This window comes from Mustela nivalis, assembly GCF_964662115.1.
Source record: "Mustela nivalis genome assembly, chromosome: 17".
NCBI lineage: Eukaryota > Metazoa > Chordata > Mammalia > Carnivora > Mustelidae > Mustela > Mustela nivalis.
The window spans coordinates 1,298,627-1,315,734 of NC_139036.1; the positions used below are offsets into that span (position 1 = coordinate 1,298,627).

General features: G+C 49.7%; 1 protein-coding gene across 2 annotated transcripts in view; it reads right to left on the reverse strand.

Moving 5' to 3' along the window:
• The window catches only part of ZZEF1 (zinc finger ZZ-type and EF-hand domain containing 1), a 97,401-nt gene that overhangs the window by 65,822 nt on the left and 14,471 nt on the right, over positions 1 to 17,108 (reverse strand). For both annotated transcript variants that reach the window (XM_082707754.1, XM_082707753.1), the window contains exons 2-9: positions 16,833 to 16,977; positions 14,213 to 14,407; positions 12,648 to 12,819; positions 9,986 to 10,185; positions 8,402 to 8,612; positions 4,708 to 4,824; positions 3,620 to 3,798; positions 2,058 to 2,156 (exon numbers count right to left, since the gene is read on the reverse strand). In XM_082707754.1, the coding sequence (XP_082563880.1) occupies positions 2,058 to 2,156; positions 3,620 to 3,798; positions 4,708 to 4,824; positions 8,402 to 8,612; positions 9,986 to 10,185; positions 12,648 to 12,819; positions 14,213 to 14,407; positions 16,833 to 16,977 (1,318 nt within the window). The remainder of the gene's footprint in view (positions 1 to 2,057; positions 2,157 to 3,619; positions 3,799 to 4,707; positions 4,825 to 8,401; positions 8,613 to 9,985; positions 10,186 to 12,647; positions 12,820 to 14,212; positions 14,408 to 16,832; positions 16,978 to 17,108) is intronic.

Genomic DNA, 17,108 nt, shown 5'->3' on the forward strand with positions numbered 1-17,108 from the left:
GCTGACAGAGGACACAGGCCTGGAGCATGACAGAGGGATGATGAGGCTTCTGGAACAGTGTCAGGAAAGCCTGTGCGAGACTCTGAAATGGGTGTTCCGTGGGCACACTCTGTGGGCTACCTCCAGCGCTCACTGCTTGTGAGCGATCTCATGGCTCCATGAACCACACTCGAGTGTTGGTCAGTTTTATGTCTCTCTGTGGACTCCTGCTGGCATTCTTGTTGGTCTGTATGTATCTTATGAATTCTCCCGTGAACTATTCGTAACACCTTACTGGGCCCTCACGAATCAACGACATAAATAAAAGTGTAACTGTTCGTCTTTCATTTGTATGAAAGTCATGGTTTACCTCTTTTGTTGTTGTTAATTATCCTTCAGTAACTCACAAAGAGGTCTGCTGCTAGACCCAGGCTGCCTTTCTCTTCCGCGCCCCTGCAGGTGACAGAACTCACACACATGCCCACGCTGCTGTCCTGGAGACAGGAACGCCTGCAACCTGCCCGTCCGTGCGAGCCCGGAAGACCACGCCCGCGTCTGACGCACCAAACTCTGTCAGCAGAACTGTCTGAACTGGAACCTCCACACAGCAACATGCAGAACATGTCACCGAAACCAAGAACACAAAATGCACAAGAAACTCACGGCAGAGCAGCTGCGGCAGGACCCGGCCGCTCGGCAGGGACCACGTGTGCATACGTGGGTGGCCGCCAGCCCGCAGCTCGCAGCAGCTAAACCACAACGGCCTCAAGAGAACCAGACTCTCTTTCAGCAGCCCTGCCACCAACACACACCCGAAAGGTTCTCTAAAGGCGAAAATAAACCCACAAAGCCTGAAAGGTAAGCACAGAACTGGCTCTTCCCGTCCTTGGTAAAAAACATGCAGCGGCTCCTGGGATGCCCTCACACTCCGTCTGTTTGGGTACGATTCCCCCCAGTTTACTCTCTCAAAATGACAGCGAAGAGAATAACCTATCGCAGAGCTGCAGAACTGGACAAATGCACGCCGTCAGTCTCCAGGCAGCACCAGCATCCCTGGCAAGCAGTGGACAGGACCGCCGGCACTCCGGAGGGCCAAGTGCGGGCTCCCTCGGCAGCTGGTGGCCTCTCCAGAATGGGCACCTCCCGGCACTTGGGGAACGTGAAGCCTCCCCATGCAGAGAGCTCCCCGTGTGCCCTGTGCCATGGTGGGCAGTGCGTGGCCTGCATGGCCCTTAGCGGTCCTCAGTTGGACAGGGGAGGGACACGGGGAAGGGAACGTCCCCACGGAGGCTTCACTGCGTGGAGAGGACCACAGCAAGAGTGACCTGCGTGACAGTCCACGGCAGGCGAGGTACGCAGGCAGAGGAGGTGCCTCGGGGAGAAGCACGAATGCAGGGGACACAACAGAGAAGAGGTGACCACGGAGAACATATGTGGCCTGCACCGCTGTGAGGAAGGCCAAGGAGAAAGCAAATCCAAGGCCGGGCAAGCCCGGCCAATGCTCGGTAACGGCCAGAAGACTCCCCTTCCTGGGCTGCATCGGCAACGTCCTAAGCAGGGCAGCGAGCGCAAGGCGGCGCGTGCAGGAGACGAACTGGCCGGCCAGCAAGATGGAGGAGAAAGAGACAGACCCCCGATGAGGGAAAGGGCCCACTACTGCACAGGACAGCACCTCGGCAGCTACCATGCCGACAGCCCGCGAGCAGGGAGGTTCCTTCAGACACGCCTGATCCAGAGGCGTCCCGTAGAGAAATACCCTCCTTTCCAGCAGTATCCCGCCTCGGATCTGCTGCGTTTCTTAATGCTTTAGGGTAACACCACGGAAAGATGATCTGAATATAAAAGCAATAACTTTTTATCTTCCAAAAGGAAGAGTCCTTGCTTTCCAGAACCTAGAGCTCTCCAGCACTCAGCAGTCGTTAGGGGTGACCGACACCCAGTGGAGGACAAGGCCGCGATAAGGAGAGTGGGCAGATGATTCAAGAGCCACAGCCATGCGGGCCGACCTGCTGTGCAGCCCACGGCCCCGCATGCCACGGCCTCCCCACTCCCCGCACGCACATGGACCGACCACTCACCATCTCTGGTCCACGGCTCCACCAGGAGGTTTTCTGGGCCTGACTTCTCTTCTTTCCCTTTGACATCGCAGGCCTGAAGGATCAGCTGAAGAGGTTTACCTGGTCAAAGTGAAGAGAGAATGAGAGCCTTAAGGTGGCGCAGCGTGAAAAATAAAACTATCAGGCACGTCCGTGGGACTAGAGAGCAGGTGGGCAGCATGGCCGAAGGGAAACGCACCAGCTTCCAGCTGAAACAGAGAAGCAGACACCATCCTTCTCTGCTCTCCTGATGAGACCAAGCAGTTTTATGTCCCTACATGAGTCCAAGCGGAGGACTCCAGACTAACCACTCCTCAGAAACAAAACACACTATAAGACAGACTGATACTACACATTCAACATGTCTGGGAGAGGGAGCCCCAAAACCCTGTTCTGGAGCCAATAGCTAATTTTATTACAGCTGCGTTTTTGGTTTTTTTTTTGTTGTTGTTGTTGTTGTTTTACAATTGCATTCAAATATATGTAGTATCTTAGGTCTTAGGTCTTGTTTCTTTAATATACCTGCAGATAAATTTTGAAAGTTTCAAGATTTTTAGAAAGTACCATTTGCTACAACAACTTGAAAGCTTTTCCTTCTTCCTTCATGTTACTGATACTATAATGAATACCCATTAACCTATAACCCAATCCACAACACTGCCTGTACAAACATTCCGTCCTGGTCCCTCCCCTCTCCAGTATTCCTGCCCAAACAGCTGCTCATCTGAACTGATAACTTTCCTGGAGGGTATCTTCCAAACACCACAGATCCCTCCCATCCAGCCGTGCCTGTTATGAGCTCCCTACCCCACCAAAAAGTGACATTTTCAAATATAGGGGGCAAACTAGATTTATAAGACGTCAATTACCTGACCTTAAATACTAAACATAAAATGAATCATTAAGTTGTATTAGGCAAAGGTACCAATATCGTGGCAGAAATAGCACAGTCTGCCCCTATGAGGAGGGGGGCAGAAGGAGACAGGACCCAGTACTGTACTCTGGACAGACACGTCGGCGCAAGAGGCCAGGATGGCACGAGAGTTGTTGCTCACATACCAGCTGACGAGGGTTGGGGGCCCATCCTGAGTCAGCAGGAAAGTGCAAAGGGGACGGTGGCCGGGCCCAGGCAGGAAAGCGGGGTTGGGCACACAGCCCGCACAGGGAGCAGTCTCACACCAGGATCTTAGTGCCGTGTCTGGGTCAGGTCCCCCCCACCCCAACCAGAAAGGAGGGACTCCAACTTCCCAGCCTCCTGCTGTGCAGAGACGCACCTGCACCTCATTGAGGATGGCTGGTGACCGGCTGACCACAGAGCCCACGTGGTCTGCCCAGCAAATCCTGGAAGTACAGCCTAGGGGACACTCAGGCCCTCTTCTGATAATGCCGTCAAGGAGCCCACAGCCCCCTTCTCCCTGCTGGCCCCTGGAGGAGAGGATATGTTCGGCCCGGAATCACGGGGTTGGTGCGAACCGCCCGAGGAGGTGAGAAGATGCCAGGTTTGCGACGGTGTCAGCGCCTGTCTGTCGCGCCCGCTCATTTACCGTATTTAAGCAGCAGGCTCTGCCTGACGGACGCCATGGAGGCGATGAGGGACGAGGCATCGTACTGCGTGTCCAGGTGCTCGCTGATGGTGCACAAAGAGCTCAGCACTTTGGCAACACTTCCTCTTGCCAGTGCAAAGGCCAGAAGGGTTAGCTCCACCTCAGGAGTCGAGCAGCAGCTGGAAGCAAAGAGGAAGAACGTCTCACTTCTTAAAGACGCGAGGAAATCCAGGCAGCCCCACGCCCACGTAACTGACCACCATCAGTGAGATCCACCTATCCGATGCTTTCTCTACCTGGGTCACAAATACTCACTCCAAATCCTCAAGATAACCTACAGGAAAATGAAATCAACCCAGAGGACGAGGACATTAAATCCTCCCCTCTGCGCCATTATTAACCTATAACTAGTAAACAACGCTAATAGCATCAGTTTCAACCAGCCTAGCTTTATAAAGCAAACACAGATGTCACAAGTGAAGGAGCCACTATGGTAAGGCCCTGCTGCTAACAATGCCAGGGGGCCAGGGGCTCGAGGGCTCACTCCCCCAGGCAGGAGCAACCTCTGCCAGACAGACTCTACTCTTCTGCCGCTCATTAAACACATCGCACTGAAACTCCTGACACTGTCCTGGGGTCTCGGGACCGGGCCTGTGCCCCGACACGGGGCGCGGTGGACACAGAACAGAGCTGTCGCCACAGCAAGCAGCACATCTGGCAAGCCGGACTAAGGAGCCTCACCAAGGCCCACAGACCGCGGCTTGTCCCTATGCAGAGAGGCACACGGGTGCCCGGAGAGGCCACGGGCTGGGGCTCCCAGGAAGCCGACAGCTTCTGCACTGGGGTCTCTGAGACACCTGTTCCGGCTGCATCAGAGGACCCCCCCACTCGCCCCCTAAGGTCAGGTGGTGTGGCTACATAATGGAGCTCAGAGGGCTGAACCATGGTTTCACCTTCTCTTCAGTCACTAAACATGAGCCATGTTTAGTGCTGATCTGTAGAAGATTTAGAAAAATGTTTTTAAAGACTTAACAAGCATATAGACCCTCTACCCCCTACAAGCCCCATCTCATCAACCTTGACTTTACCTAGTTATCCGTATGAGGAAGCTGTCCACTTCTTCTAGAACGTTGGGAGACAGGAAAGTAGAGAAATCTGTAGATCCTGGTGAGAGGGAGAGTGGAGGCATGTGCTGCAGTGCCTTCCTGCAAGTGTGAGACAGAAAGTCAGAACCGACCAGGCAAAACCCTGACTTAATACTGCTCGATGAACACCAAACCATCAGACACCTGCTGGGATCAGTCCCTCATGAATACAGTGTCCCCGCAGAGAGCCTGGGACATGACATCAAACCAGGCCCTCCCCCAGGAGTCACAGTGCCAAGTCAGTCCGTGGAGTTTCCTTCTTTTTCATTTACTCTCTCTTTTAAGAGTCCACCTCCCTCCACAGAGACTTAGTCCAGCCTTCGGGATCTCGTCTTCATTTCATGCAGGGTGGGCAGAAGACACACATCCCTGACAGAAAGAAACCCCAGAGTTCCTAGAAAACGTGACCCTGGAGGCAGAGCAGTGTTTGGCCCAGTAAGAAGCTCATGTCCATGTCCCCTCTTAAGATCCATGGCACCTCAAGACAGGCCATCGGTTCTCTTCCCTCCTGAACAGGAGCACCAGTCAGGACTTCTGCCCCTCCCTGCGTTTCCTGCCTCTCTACCTTAATGTCTGCTTCAGGGCTTCTCTTCTCTCACCTGCTCTTACGCTGATCTCTCCGAATCCCCTGAAAGTTCTCCTGAGTGAGCACACCACAAACAACACGAAGGCATGCAAAAGGAAGTCAAGGCACTACAGCCGGCAGTCCACTCCAGGTACCAGTCACGAGAACCCCTCAACGGTACTCCTCTCACCCCAACACGGAGACGGCGTGGCAAGGCCAACGTGGTGTCACCCTCTCCCTCTCACGCGCCTCCCTGCTCTGCCAGGACCCGCGCAGCCGCACGGAAAGGCAGCTGCTCCGGGAGGCCCAACGCACGTGAGCACACAGCAATTTACCAGACTTATTTCTACTGATACAACACTTTTGTTTCATAATATTCTTTTTATTTTTCCTCATTGATTTTCTTCAAAAAAACTTACAGTAGTTTTAGATCCTTGATATTTAAATATTAGAAGTGAAGACATAACTGCAGATTAATAATTATAACTGTTTAGGGGCGCCTGGGTGGCTCAGTGGGTTAAGCCGCTGCCTTCAGCTCAGGTCATGATCTCAGGGTCCTGGGATCGAGTCCCACATCGGGCTCTCTGCTCAGCAGGGAGCCTGCTTCCCTGTCTCTCTCTCTGCCTGCCTCTCTATCTACTTGTAATCTCTCTCTGTCAAGTAAATAAATAAAATCTTTAAAAATAATAATAATAATAATAATTATAACCGTTTAGAAATATAAACTTTAAACATATCCATTGCTCAACAAACTCGGCCTATCTTTACAAAATTAAGGTAGAAAGCTCTTCTTCCATCCCTTCCTGAGAATTCAGTCCATAAAGGAGGGCTGTACAAGGCAGGCACTCATGTGTGTCTGAGGGGAGGGCACCGAGGGGCATGAGAAAGGCATGGGAACAAAGGGACAGCCTGGCAGGGAAGGTGAGCACTGAGCAAGGCACCTGGCACTCAGTAAGGGGACCCAACAAGCAGGGCACATGCCCAAGGACGGCCACAGTGACTGCGGGAGTCGGGGTGGAGGGTGTCCAGGCAAGGGCAGGGGAGATGGAGGCAGGTTACATGGGTAAGTAGGGAGGATGGGCAGCAGTTTTGTCATTATCCGAGAAGGGAGGCTCAAACACAAAGAGAGGAAACTGAGAATGAGCACTGCCACTGTCTGCCAACACTGTCCAATGCTGTCGTGCAGGATTAGAGGTGGGAGGGTCAGGCCAAAGCCTAGAAGTCTCAGCACCACAGACACAGAAATGACCACGGGTGTGAATGTGTGTCACGTACACACACACGTGCACACTACTTATAGACAAAGGTGCCCTTTCCCGTGTGGTCTACTCAGGAGGCCTGAGAGGAGCCAGGGGCCCGTGTGTTTCCTGTCGAGCTCCCATTCCCCGCCCAATGGGGCGGTGGCTCCCTGAGACAGCAGATCCAGGACTGGGGCAGGGAGCGTTCGAGGCGGCCCGCAGTATCTTGTTGTTCTCGAAGAAAGTGAGGAAGTGTACCACATTGCCAAGGACATGTCAAAAGGACACAGAGCCAGACCAAAGGGGTTTCTACTGGCCAAATCCGAGCCAACTACACATCAACACTGTGACGTTACAAGCCCGTGACTAACGCGGCATCATGAGTCCACACCAATACAAAGTCTGAGAATGCAGAGGGCGCTTACAGTCTCGAAGCACCTCCTCACGAGACACTTACTAATCGCCACAACAAAAAAACCCACTACGGTGGAAACTCTGGCAGACGCCCCTTGCTTCAAGGGATCAAAGCTGACACGAGCCGCACTAGTAAGAGGACAGGCTAACGTCCCGCGCCCCCGATGGGGTGCAGGAGAACAGACCATCCCTTCCGTGATACTCCTGCCAAAGACACAAACCTACACTGAATCATCAGGCAACATCAGATGAACCGAAACCGAACGATATTCCTGAAGATAACTAACCCTGTAACTTTCAGATGTCAAACTGTCAAAGTCCTGACAGTCAAGAAAGACAGAGGAACTGGTCTATACTGAAGGAGACTAAGCAGACGGGGCAAACGCCAAGCACGGCCTGGGTCCTTCAGCTACAGGGACAGCTTACAGGACCCAAACGGAACCCAAGGAGCAGAAGGCAGCACTGCGCATCACTGAAAACTTCCTGACCCTGCTGGCTGCAGCGAACCTTCTTGCGGACAGGAAATACGCCTTGAGTCTCTGGGACAACAGGGCACCAGGTGTGCAGAATACCGTCAACAGGCTCGGAAGGAAATGAGAGTTGTTTGCGTCGTACTTGTGGTATTTCTCTAAGTTTCTCATTGATTTTTGAAAAAAGTTTTTAAGCAGGAAGCAAGACAGAGTAAGGACTAACATGACCTCCCACGTAGTACTGCCCGCAGAGCTTCTGGCTGAAAGCCTCACTCTCGAAGTCGTCCAGAGGACCACTATGGTAATCGCTCTCTCGGTGACCAACCTTTAACACGGTACGGGTACTTCCTCGCTTTGAAAGCTGTACATCACTGCTTCCTGCCTTGTTTGTTCCAACTGGGTCTTTCTGCCGTCAGGCTTCTTATTTTTAAATTTTTAATTTTTTTAATAATTTAAATTTTAATTTAATTTTAATTTTTTAATGTTATTTTAAAATTTTAATTTACTTTTGCTTTTTTAATTTTTATTTTTGAAGGTGATCTACATTTACAAATGAATTTTCTGAGTATCTTAGAGAAGGTTTCCTTGAGTTTCTGGAGTTCCAGGGCCAGGGTTCACGCTGGCACATCCCCGCCCAGCCCAGCGGTGTGCTGCCAGGAGTGTCACAGCCCTCATCTGCAACACAGGGCTAAGTCTTACATGTCTGCTTCACAACAGGGGGAGGTAAGTAATGCCCAGCTTCTGAAGGGGTTGTTCCTGCTCCAAAGTGCTCCCTGAACGTAAGCAACTGTGCCCCCGCGGGGAGGGGGGGAGCAGAACAACACGCATGACCCCCTCCCCAGGCTAGAGGCAAAAGCACAGATAGGAAACACCAGGGCACCCGGGGCTCTGCAGGGGGAGGGAACAGTGAGGGCCCCTGGATGGGCGGGAAAGCAGAGAGAGTGACTTACTGCGTGTTGTGCAGCACCGTCTGGACAAAGGCAGGGTTTGTCTCCATGGACGCCGTCACCAGAGAGGTCAGCAGAGACCAGTACCAGATTGCAGAAGCATCTGACACCGAGACCCCAGACTTCTTAACTCTCTGAAAGCCAACAGCCCTCAGACCATGAATTCTAGTGTCACATCCATCGCTAAGACAACGTTTTATGTTAATCTGGACATCTGTCAAGCGCAAACAACAAATTCAGTATTGGATTAACGTCTTCAGTTCCGCAAATGCTAGGCTCCCAACTAAAAGCATAATAGTAATTCACATTTTGAAAAGAAAATTTTGAGATATACTCTGATGCCGAAAATAAATAACATGTACAATGCAGCTAGCATACAATAGACTTGTCAGAAAAGCATTGACGAAATGAAGGTAAACTTAGGGGTGACTTAACCCTGTCCACCACAAAGTTTCATAGGAATTTATGCATCCTGAGAATTAAACACAAAGATCATTTTTTAAATCCTGATTCAATACATGGTAAGAAAATTTCTAGAATTTGTGCTAAGGTTCTGAAATTTCGATTTAAAGACTCGCTATCACACAGCTGTGGTGAGAATTTACTTTTAATAATCAAGTCCAAACAGATGACAACACAGGCATGACTCACTTGTGAGAGCTGTCACAATGTCTTATTTGGGTTGGAGAGGAGAAGGTGACAAGCTAAAAAGGACACAACTGAGAGAAAGGAGCGTCACAGTGTGAGACAGAAAGCATCTACTCCAAAAGCTGAACCACTGTTTTGCCTAGGGACGAGACACAAAGACTCTACTTCCCCAGGCCTCAGTTCCTCTGAGCAAAGTAAGAATACTTCCTTTGGCCCAGGAAAGCATTAGGAGAAATGAGACAAAACATGAAGCATCCCGGCTCCCTGCATGAAAAAAGCCTGGAAGGAAATCACAGAATTGTGATTATTTCCAAAATGCCAGGTGTGAAGTAAGGTTATAATAGTACAAAAATGGAAACAAGCTAAATGTCCAGGAATAAAGGGCTGTTTAAAGTTGAGGCAAGTTCTTACATCTCTAAACAACGGTGTGTAACAACACACGATGTGACAACGTGCTAAAAAATTTACAAAATGGCATGGAAAGAATTTCACCATTCTGTAAATACGTATACAAATAAATTACATTTTGTGAATACGTATGCACAACCCTACATTTGAAGATGTGTGTGTGTGTGCGCATGCACACATGTGTACCCACACACACCCTAACAAGTAAAGATCTGGAAGGACCACACTAACATTCACTGTGACAAACCCTGGGTAGTGGGAATTTGAGTAGTTTCTGTTTATCTATATTTTTCTAATTTTCCAGTAAGGAAACAAGAATCGAGTATTTTTAATTTAGAAGGGTTTCCATAACTTTCTACAACAGCGCACAGATGACATAATGGCTACTCCATGTGCACGACGAGAAGCAAATCCAAGCTCCAAACGAAACCTGAGAGTCTCCCCACTGCAGAGGCCTTCCCGTTGACAAGGGCCCCTTCCTTGCCCCCCAGCCCCCCGATCAGCAGGCAGGCTGCCTCGTGGTAGACTCACAGAGCTGACTGATGTTGGCGTTCTCCAGCAGCGTCACGTAGCCGGTGACATTGCTGGGAATGTGCACGTCGCGAACGTCCTGCAGATCACTGGCACTCCTCCCCACGGCTACTGTCACCTGCTGCGGCATGTAGCTCTGGTCAGTGGCAGCCACCGCTATGGACAAGTGTCGAAGCACAACGTCTGGCTTCATTTTTAAGCTGGAAAACACAGGGAGCACAAACGACAAGTGTTTATACAGATCGAAACTGCCAGCATCCACGAGTCCCATCTCCAAGGTCTTGTATTTGATATCGTCAAAGACCACCTCTCCTAAAAACAGCCAACTAGAAAAGTCCTTCCAACCTTTCTGTCTCTCGAATTTCTTCCAGTTCAAGGTTAATCTTATATTTCCTTTTAAGCTATCAGTAGGCAGGAAAGCATAGTAGGAACACCCTAAAAAAATCGCTGTACCTCCAAGAAGCAAATCCTAAACCTCATCCAAAGAACTCAATATACTGAGTTTCTATAAATTAGATGGCAAAAGGTCACAGATACTCTCCATGAGAGAACAAGACAATTATTTCTATCTCTACGAACTGAAATTAGCCCGTCCTCTCAAGAGGCCGGAGAAACTGTAGAAGGCAGCTTCAGAACTTCCAGAAACACCAGGTCACCGCCCCCGGCTCCACCCCAGGGTTCCTGCTCATCCATCCCCTCTCTCCTCCTCTGCCAAACTGGTCAAGACAGAAGCAGACAGATTTTCTTCATGCACAGAAAGGAGCTTAAGAAGTAAAATCACTTCTGGGGCACTTGGGTGGCTCAGTGGGTTAAGCCTCTGGTCGTGATCAGGTATTGATCTCAGGGTCCTGGGATTGAGCCCCACAGCGGGCTCTCTGCTCAGCAGGGAGCCTGCTTCCCTTCCTCTCTCTGCCTGCCTCTCTGCTTACTTGTGATCTCTCTCCCTCTGTCAAATAAATGAATAAAATCTTAAAAAGAAAAAAGAAGTAAAATCACATCCGACACAAGAAAAGTACTTGCCCACTGTGGTAATTAATCTTCCTGGGAAATTAGTGAAAAAAATCTGAGATCAGTATGATGAGATATCAGTCAAATGCTATTTTTTAGGGCAAAAATGAACTATTGGGATTTCATCAAGATCAAAAGCTTTTGCACAGCAAAGGAAACAGTTAACAAAACCAAAGACAACTGACAGAATGGGAGAAGATACTTGCAAACGACATATCAGATAAAGGGCTAGTGTCCAAAATCCATAAAGAACTTAGCAAACTCAACGCCCGAAGAACAAATAATCCAATCAAGAAATGGGCAGAAGACATGAACAGACATTTCTGCAAAGAAGACATCCAGATGGCCAACAGACACATGAAAAAGTGCTCCACATCACTCGGCATCAGGGAAATACAAATCAAAACCTCAATGAGCTATCACCTCATACCAGTCAGAATGGCTAAAATTAACAAGTCAGGAAATGACAGATGCTGGCGAGGATGTGGAGAAAGGGGAACCCTCCTACACTGTTGGTGGGAATGCAAGCTGGTGCAACCACTCTGGAAAACAGCATGGAGGTTCCTCAAAATGTTGAAAATAGAACTGCCCTATGACCCAGCAATTGCACTACTGGGTATTTACCCTAAAGATACTAACAAAGTGATCCAAAGGGACACATGCACCCGAATGTTTATAGCAGCAATGTCCACAATAGCCAAACTATGGAAAGAAGCTAGATGTCCATCAACAGATGAATGGATAAAGAAGATGTGGTATATATACACAATGGAATACTATGCAGCCATCAAAAGAAATGAAATTTCTTTTTCGACAACGTGGATGGAACTAGAGGGTATCATGCTTAGCGAAGAAATAAGTCAATGGGAGAAAGACAACTATCATATGATCTCCCTGATATGAAGAAGTGGAGATGCAACATGGGGGGTTAAGGGGGTAGGAGAAGAAGAAATGAAACAAGATGGGATTGGGAGGGAGACAAACCATAAGTGACTCTTAATCTCACAAAACAAACTGAGGGTTGCTGGGGGAAGGGGGCCGGGAGAGAGGGGTGGGGTTATGGACATTGGGAAGGGTATGTGCCATGGTGAGTACTGTGAAGTGTGTAAACCTGGCGATTCACAGACCTGTACCCCTGGGGATAAAAATACATTATATGTTTATTTAAAAAATAAATAAATAAATAAAAATTTTTAAAAAAATACTATTTCTCCCTTAAAATGCCAAGTAAAAAAATTATCCATGTTTATGAATACATGAACCAGGTAGCATGATTTTATCAATTCCTTTTGCCTTTTTTTTTTTTAAGATTTTATTTACAGAGATCACAAGTAGGCAGAGAGGCAGACAAAGAGAGAGGAGGAAGCAGGCTCCCTGCTGAGCAGAGAGCCTGATGTGGGCCTCGATCCCAGGGCCCTGAGATCACCACCCGAGCTGAAGGTAGAGGCCTAACCCACTGAGCCGCCCAGACGCCCCCTTTTTGCTTGATTCTTAAAGCATCTCCACAGACAGTCATTTACAATACAGAAACAACCAGGCAGTTAAGTAGAAAATACTCTAAAATTCACAGAGTGATCTGTGAGCATGCTGTCAGGGTAAGAGAGGGCAAGCAGGAGCCACTCGCACTCTGCACAACTCCTGTGCTAGCACCCACCGGATCCAGTGCGAGCGGGCACTGCCATCCGACTGCCAGTACGATGACGTTTCTCCATTTGTCATCTTGTCGATGTCAGCAGGGTTTGACGAGGTTTCTATGTAAGCGTAACACTTCGCTACTGACTTGAGTTTATCCATCTCCGGGCTTCCGGTTAGATCTCCAGGACTCTCTGCAGGGAAACCAGATGCTATCACGTGACATCTCTTTCACAAAGGCGAAAAAAAAGGTCTAACATAAATACCCTTGATAGTTTGGCCCTGGAAAAATAAATATTCCTTAAAATCTCCTTCCAAAGAAACTTTATAAGGCAGAAGTGTCCGAGGGTTGCTCTATGGGAAAATACTTAAATCACTGATATATTTGCAAGCCACACTAAGAGAAGAAAATGGTTTCTTACAGTTTGAATGGGCATTTCTTTAAATATGTGGGAGACTTAGTAGGCCACTTGTGTTCTGGAGAGCGGCCCGGTCCTACCTTCATCTACTTTCTGCCAGGTTGCAAGCCTTCTCGCTGGTTTGTAGGTTATAAGACACATACACACGCTCGTGACAGGTGCTGCGTACTGTGAGCCGGGCACGTCTCTAGACGTCTTCGATGTACTAATTCAGTCCAGAGATGAGGAAACCAAGGCACAGAGGGTTATTAAGTGCCCAAGCTCAGAGTTAGCAAAGAATGCAGTCTGTCATCACACATTAGAAAACAAATTTCTGTTCCCTAGAACACCATTAGACTTTTGACTGTGCTTTGAGTTTCTGTTCTACAGAACTTTCATAAAATCTAACTTCTTCATATCCAATGGTTTCTGAGTCTCACATCCTGCTTGGCGAGTTCCCTGTGCCAGGAGCTGGGCAGGGTGTGGCTACTCTCTTCCACACTTCAAGTCTCTTTACAGTGGGACTTTCCAATCCACCTGAAATTTGTTTCCATGAATGGAATGGGTTAATAAGAATCTGGTTTTATTTTTCTCTCCAAATGGCTGGCCAGTTGCCCTGACCCCACTTGTTGACTAATTTGCCTTTCCATCATTTGTTACGCGGACTCTCTCTGGTACTCTACTCCCACATACACGTGGGTCTGTTTCCGGACTCAACTATATTCCACGGACTTCTGAGTGAGTCCACACTGCATGTAGTGGCTTTCCTCAGTGACTCAACGACTCACAGAGTACCTACTATGTGGCCCAGCTCCAAGTGCTAAGGATAATGACATGAACAAGGCAGACACATAGAGAAATCATAATTTTACAACTTCAAGTAGTGCCATTTAGACCATTAAACCTACAAAGGTGATGGTGACCACAGTGGGGAATGGGGGCGTTAATTAGGTGGGTACTGAGGGAAGGCCTCCCTAAGTCACATCTGAGAGAATGAAGAGAAGCCAGTTGTGGGAAGGAAGGAAGGAATTGGAAGGAGAGAAGGAAGGCGGGAAGGAAGGAGGGAGGAGGAAGGGAGGGAAGGAGGACAGGCAGGCAGGCTAGTTTCCAGAGCCAAAGGCAGGAAGAGTGCTGGCTCCTACAACTCACAGACCGTGTTCAGGAGCCCCCAGCGCACGCATGCACGCACCCTTCTCCCTCTGGAGCAGCTGGTCCAAGGACTCCTTGAGAACAGAGGCCCTCATGGCACACACGTTGGCGCAGTGGTCCAGCATGGGGCAGGGCACGGCTGTGCCGGAGAGCCGGTTGCGGTGCAGGAAACGCAGGATCAGGGACGCGTGCACACCCAGCCCCTCCTTGGACTCTGAGAAGATGTCGATGAAACCTGGGAAGACAAAACCCATGTCTGGTGTTTACAGGAACCCACCACAGCAGTGTTCCACACACCCGTCCTGGTGGCCTCTCTGAATTGGCTGAATTAAAAGCAGCCATTAAGAATCTTCACTGATATTCTCAGCTTTAATCATTTAAAAATCTAAACAAGTTTTAAGAAATGAACCCGTGGCTGGTGTGTCTGGGTGGCTCAGTCACTTAAGTGGCTGACTCCTGAGGATCTCAGCTCAGGTCTTGACCTCGGGGTCATGAGTTCAAGTCCCACATTGGGCTCCATGTTGGGCACGGAGCCTACGTAAGGAAAAAAAAGAAAAAAAGACAAAAAAAAAATGAGCCAGTGATAACCCCAATTTAAGCATTCATTTTGGGGTACCTGGCTGGCTCATTTGGTGGACCATGAGCCCCTTGATCCAAGGACTGTGAGTCCAAGCCCCACAGTGGGTTGTTGAGATTACTTCAAAATAAAATTTGACAGAGATCACAAGTAGGAAGAGAGGCAGGCAGAGAGAGAAGAGGAAGCAGGCTCCCCACCGAGCAGAGAGCCCGATCAGGGCCTGACCCCAGGACCCTGAGACCATGACCTGAGCCGAAGGCAGCAGGTTTAATGCAATGAGCCCCCCAGGCACCCCTCAAAATAAAATCTTGAAAAAAAAAAATTTAGTTTAGTTTAGTGGAATTTTAGAAAACTTACACTACATTTGCTTCAATCCAAGCTTTAAACGTGTAAGCACTGAGACACCAACTAGGTGGACTAGGAATCAAGTTTATCCCATTAGGAAGTCAACGTGTCACTGCTTTTACACTAAGCTACAGGAGACACGATAATGATGACGCAGCCACCGCCCTGACCGTACTTCCGTACTTCCCGGGGGGCATCTCACAAGGCACAAGGCTCTGCCCCCAGGGCTCCTCCGGTGCCCCCACGTCCTCTCCACGGCAGCTCCCTGGGGCCTGCCTGCTCTGTCCAGCCCTCGGCCACTGCCCAGACCCTGGGCTCAACACTTCCTGCCCGTGCTGACCCACCCAAAGTTCAAGACGAGCTCTCCCAGCTGCTCTTGGTCTGGCATTAACCCACCTAACCCTATGAAAACACCAAACACACCAAGTCTCTCTGTTTAAACTCCCCTCGTGGTCTGCACCTGCGGCGTAAGTGCACTGGGATGAACTTCCACAGAGCCGACACCCATCAAAGCAGCACCCGGAGGAATTACACATGAAACAAACAGGTTGTACTTGAGAAGGAGACTTCACATTGATTTTCAAGACAGAACAGGAGGCTGAGGAGAAGCCGTGTGCCGGAAGCACCCCCAGCACAGCCTGGAGACACCGGGTCCATGTCCCCGTGACTCAGAAGCCGTGGCACCCCTCAGCCTCCTCACCCAGCTCTCCTCCCACTGGCAGACCCCACAGCAGCACCACTGTCACGTGAAGGCATGGCTGATGGCACCCCGTGTGCTCGGGACGCCCATGAGAATACAGACTCTGCCCGTGGGAGGTCACACAAGTCCAGCAAGCACTGAACGCCAGCACAGTGGGGTGACAAAAGGACAAGTCCCAATCTCAGTTAGAAAGAGGGATAAGGAAACCAGTCCCTAGGGACAGGCTAGCCCAGCTTACCATGATAAAACAATTTCTTTAAACTCGTGGTCCATCATAACCTACAACACACGTTCCTGCAACCAAGGTGCCCGTAAGCCAGGCTGAAAGGGGAGAGGAGCAGCGAAGCGGCTTTTCCTGGAGCTCAGACACACTTGTAGACTTGGGGGAAGTCTTTTCTGTTTGCTTTCTAACGAGTCATAACGGACAAGAAAGGAGGATGATTTAACTTGGATTCTGTCTTCTGAGTCCCCAGAAGAAACCAGACAAAAACACAAGTTTTTCATAGATATAATGTAGAAGTATTGCTTAATTTGTACACTACTTGTATTATCACTTAAATTTCAGAGTGACAGCTGACTAATGAAACAAACAAACAAAAAAACCCACTGGGTGCCTACCATATATCAAAGACGTGTAACATGTGAGGACATGGCAGAAAGACAAGGCCGCTGTCCTCATGGAGCACACAGTACAGGAGGAAAGACAGACATTTACAGACAAGTGGGTCATTAATTAATTACAGTGATGCATGAGGCAAAAGACAAATTCAGGATGCACAGAGAACTGGGGCCAGGGACAGTCTCTTGAGGGAGTGAAACAGAGAGACCCTCTCACGACAGAAGTTCATGAAAATGGCAGAGCTGCCCAAGCATCAAGGTACTGGGGATGCAAGGAGACGATGACGCAGGAGTGAGTCGGTTTACGTGCCTCTGGGGACAGCGGGAGAAGCCCACGCGCCGCACGGGGCCCTCGCCCTGCACAGTTATAGCCGGAGGACGACAGAGCTCACGGGCCATGCGAGCGCGCTCCAGCCTTACCTGGGACAAGGGAGCAGGCCTGCAGCTGCCGGATGGTGTGGCTCAGCTCGCCCTGGAGGTTAGCGCCGCTGGAATGCTTGAGGGCCTCCAGCATGCTCTCGGCGTCCACAGTGCCATCGCCCTCTGCGTCGAACTGGGCAAAGGCCTGCAACGTAAGAGATGAGCCGTGATCGCGGCTGCTCCCGAACCGCGCCTGGTGGGAGCAGGGCACGGGGTCCGTTCCCAGCATCTGGAGAACAGATTGAGGACAGTGACTCGCTGCGCTCGCAGAGGCCA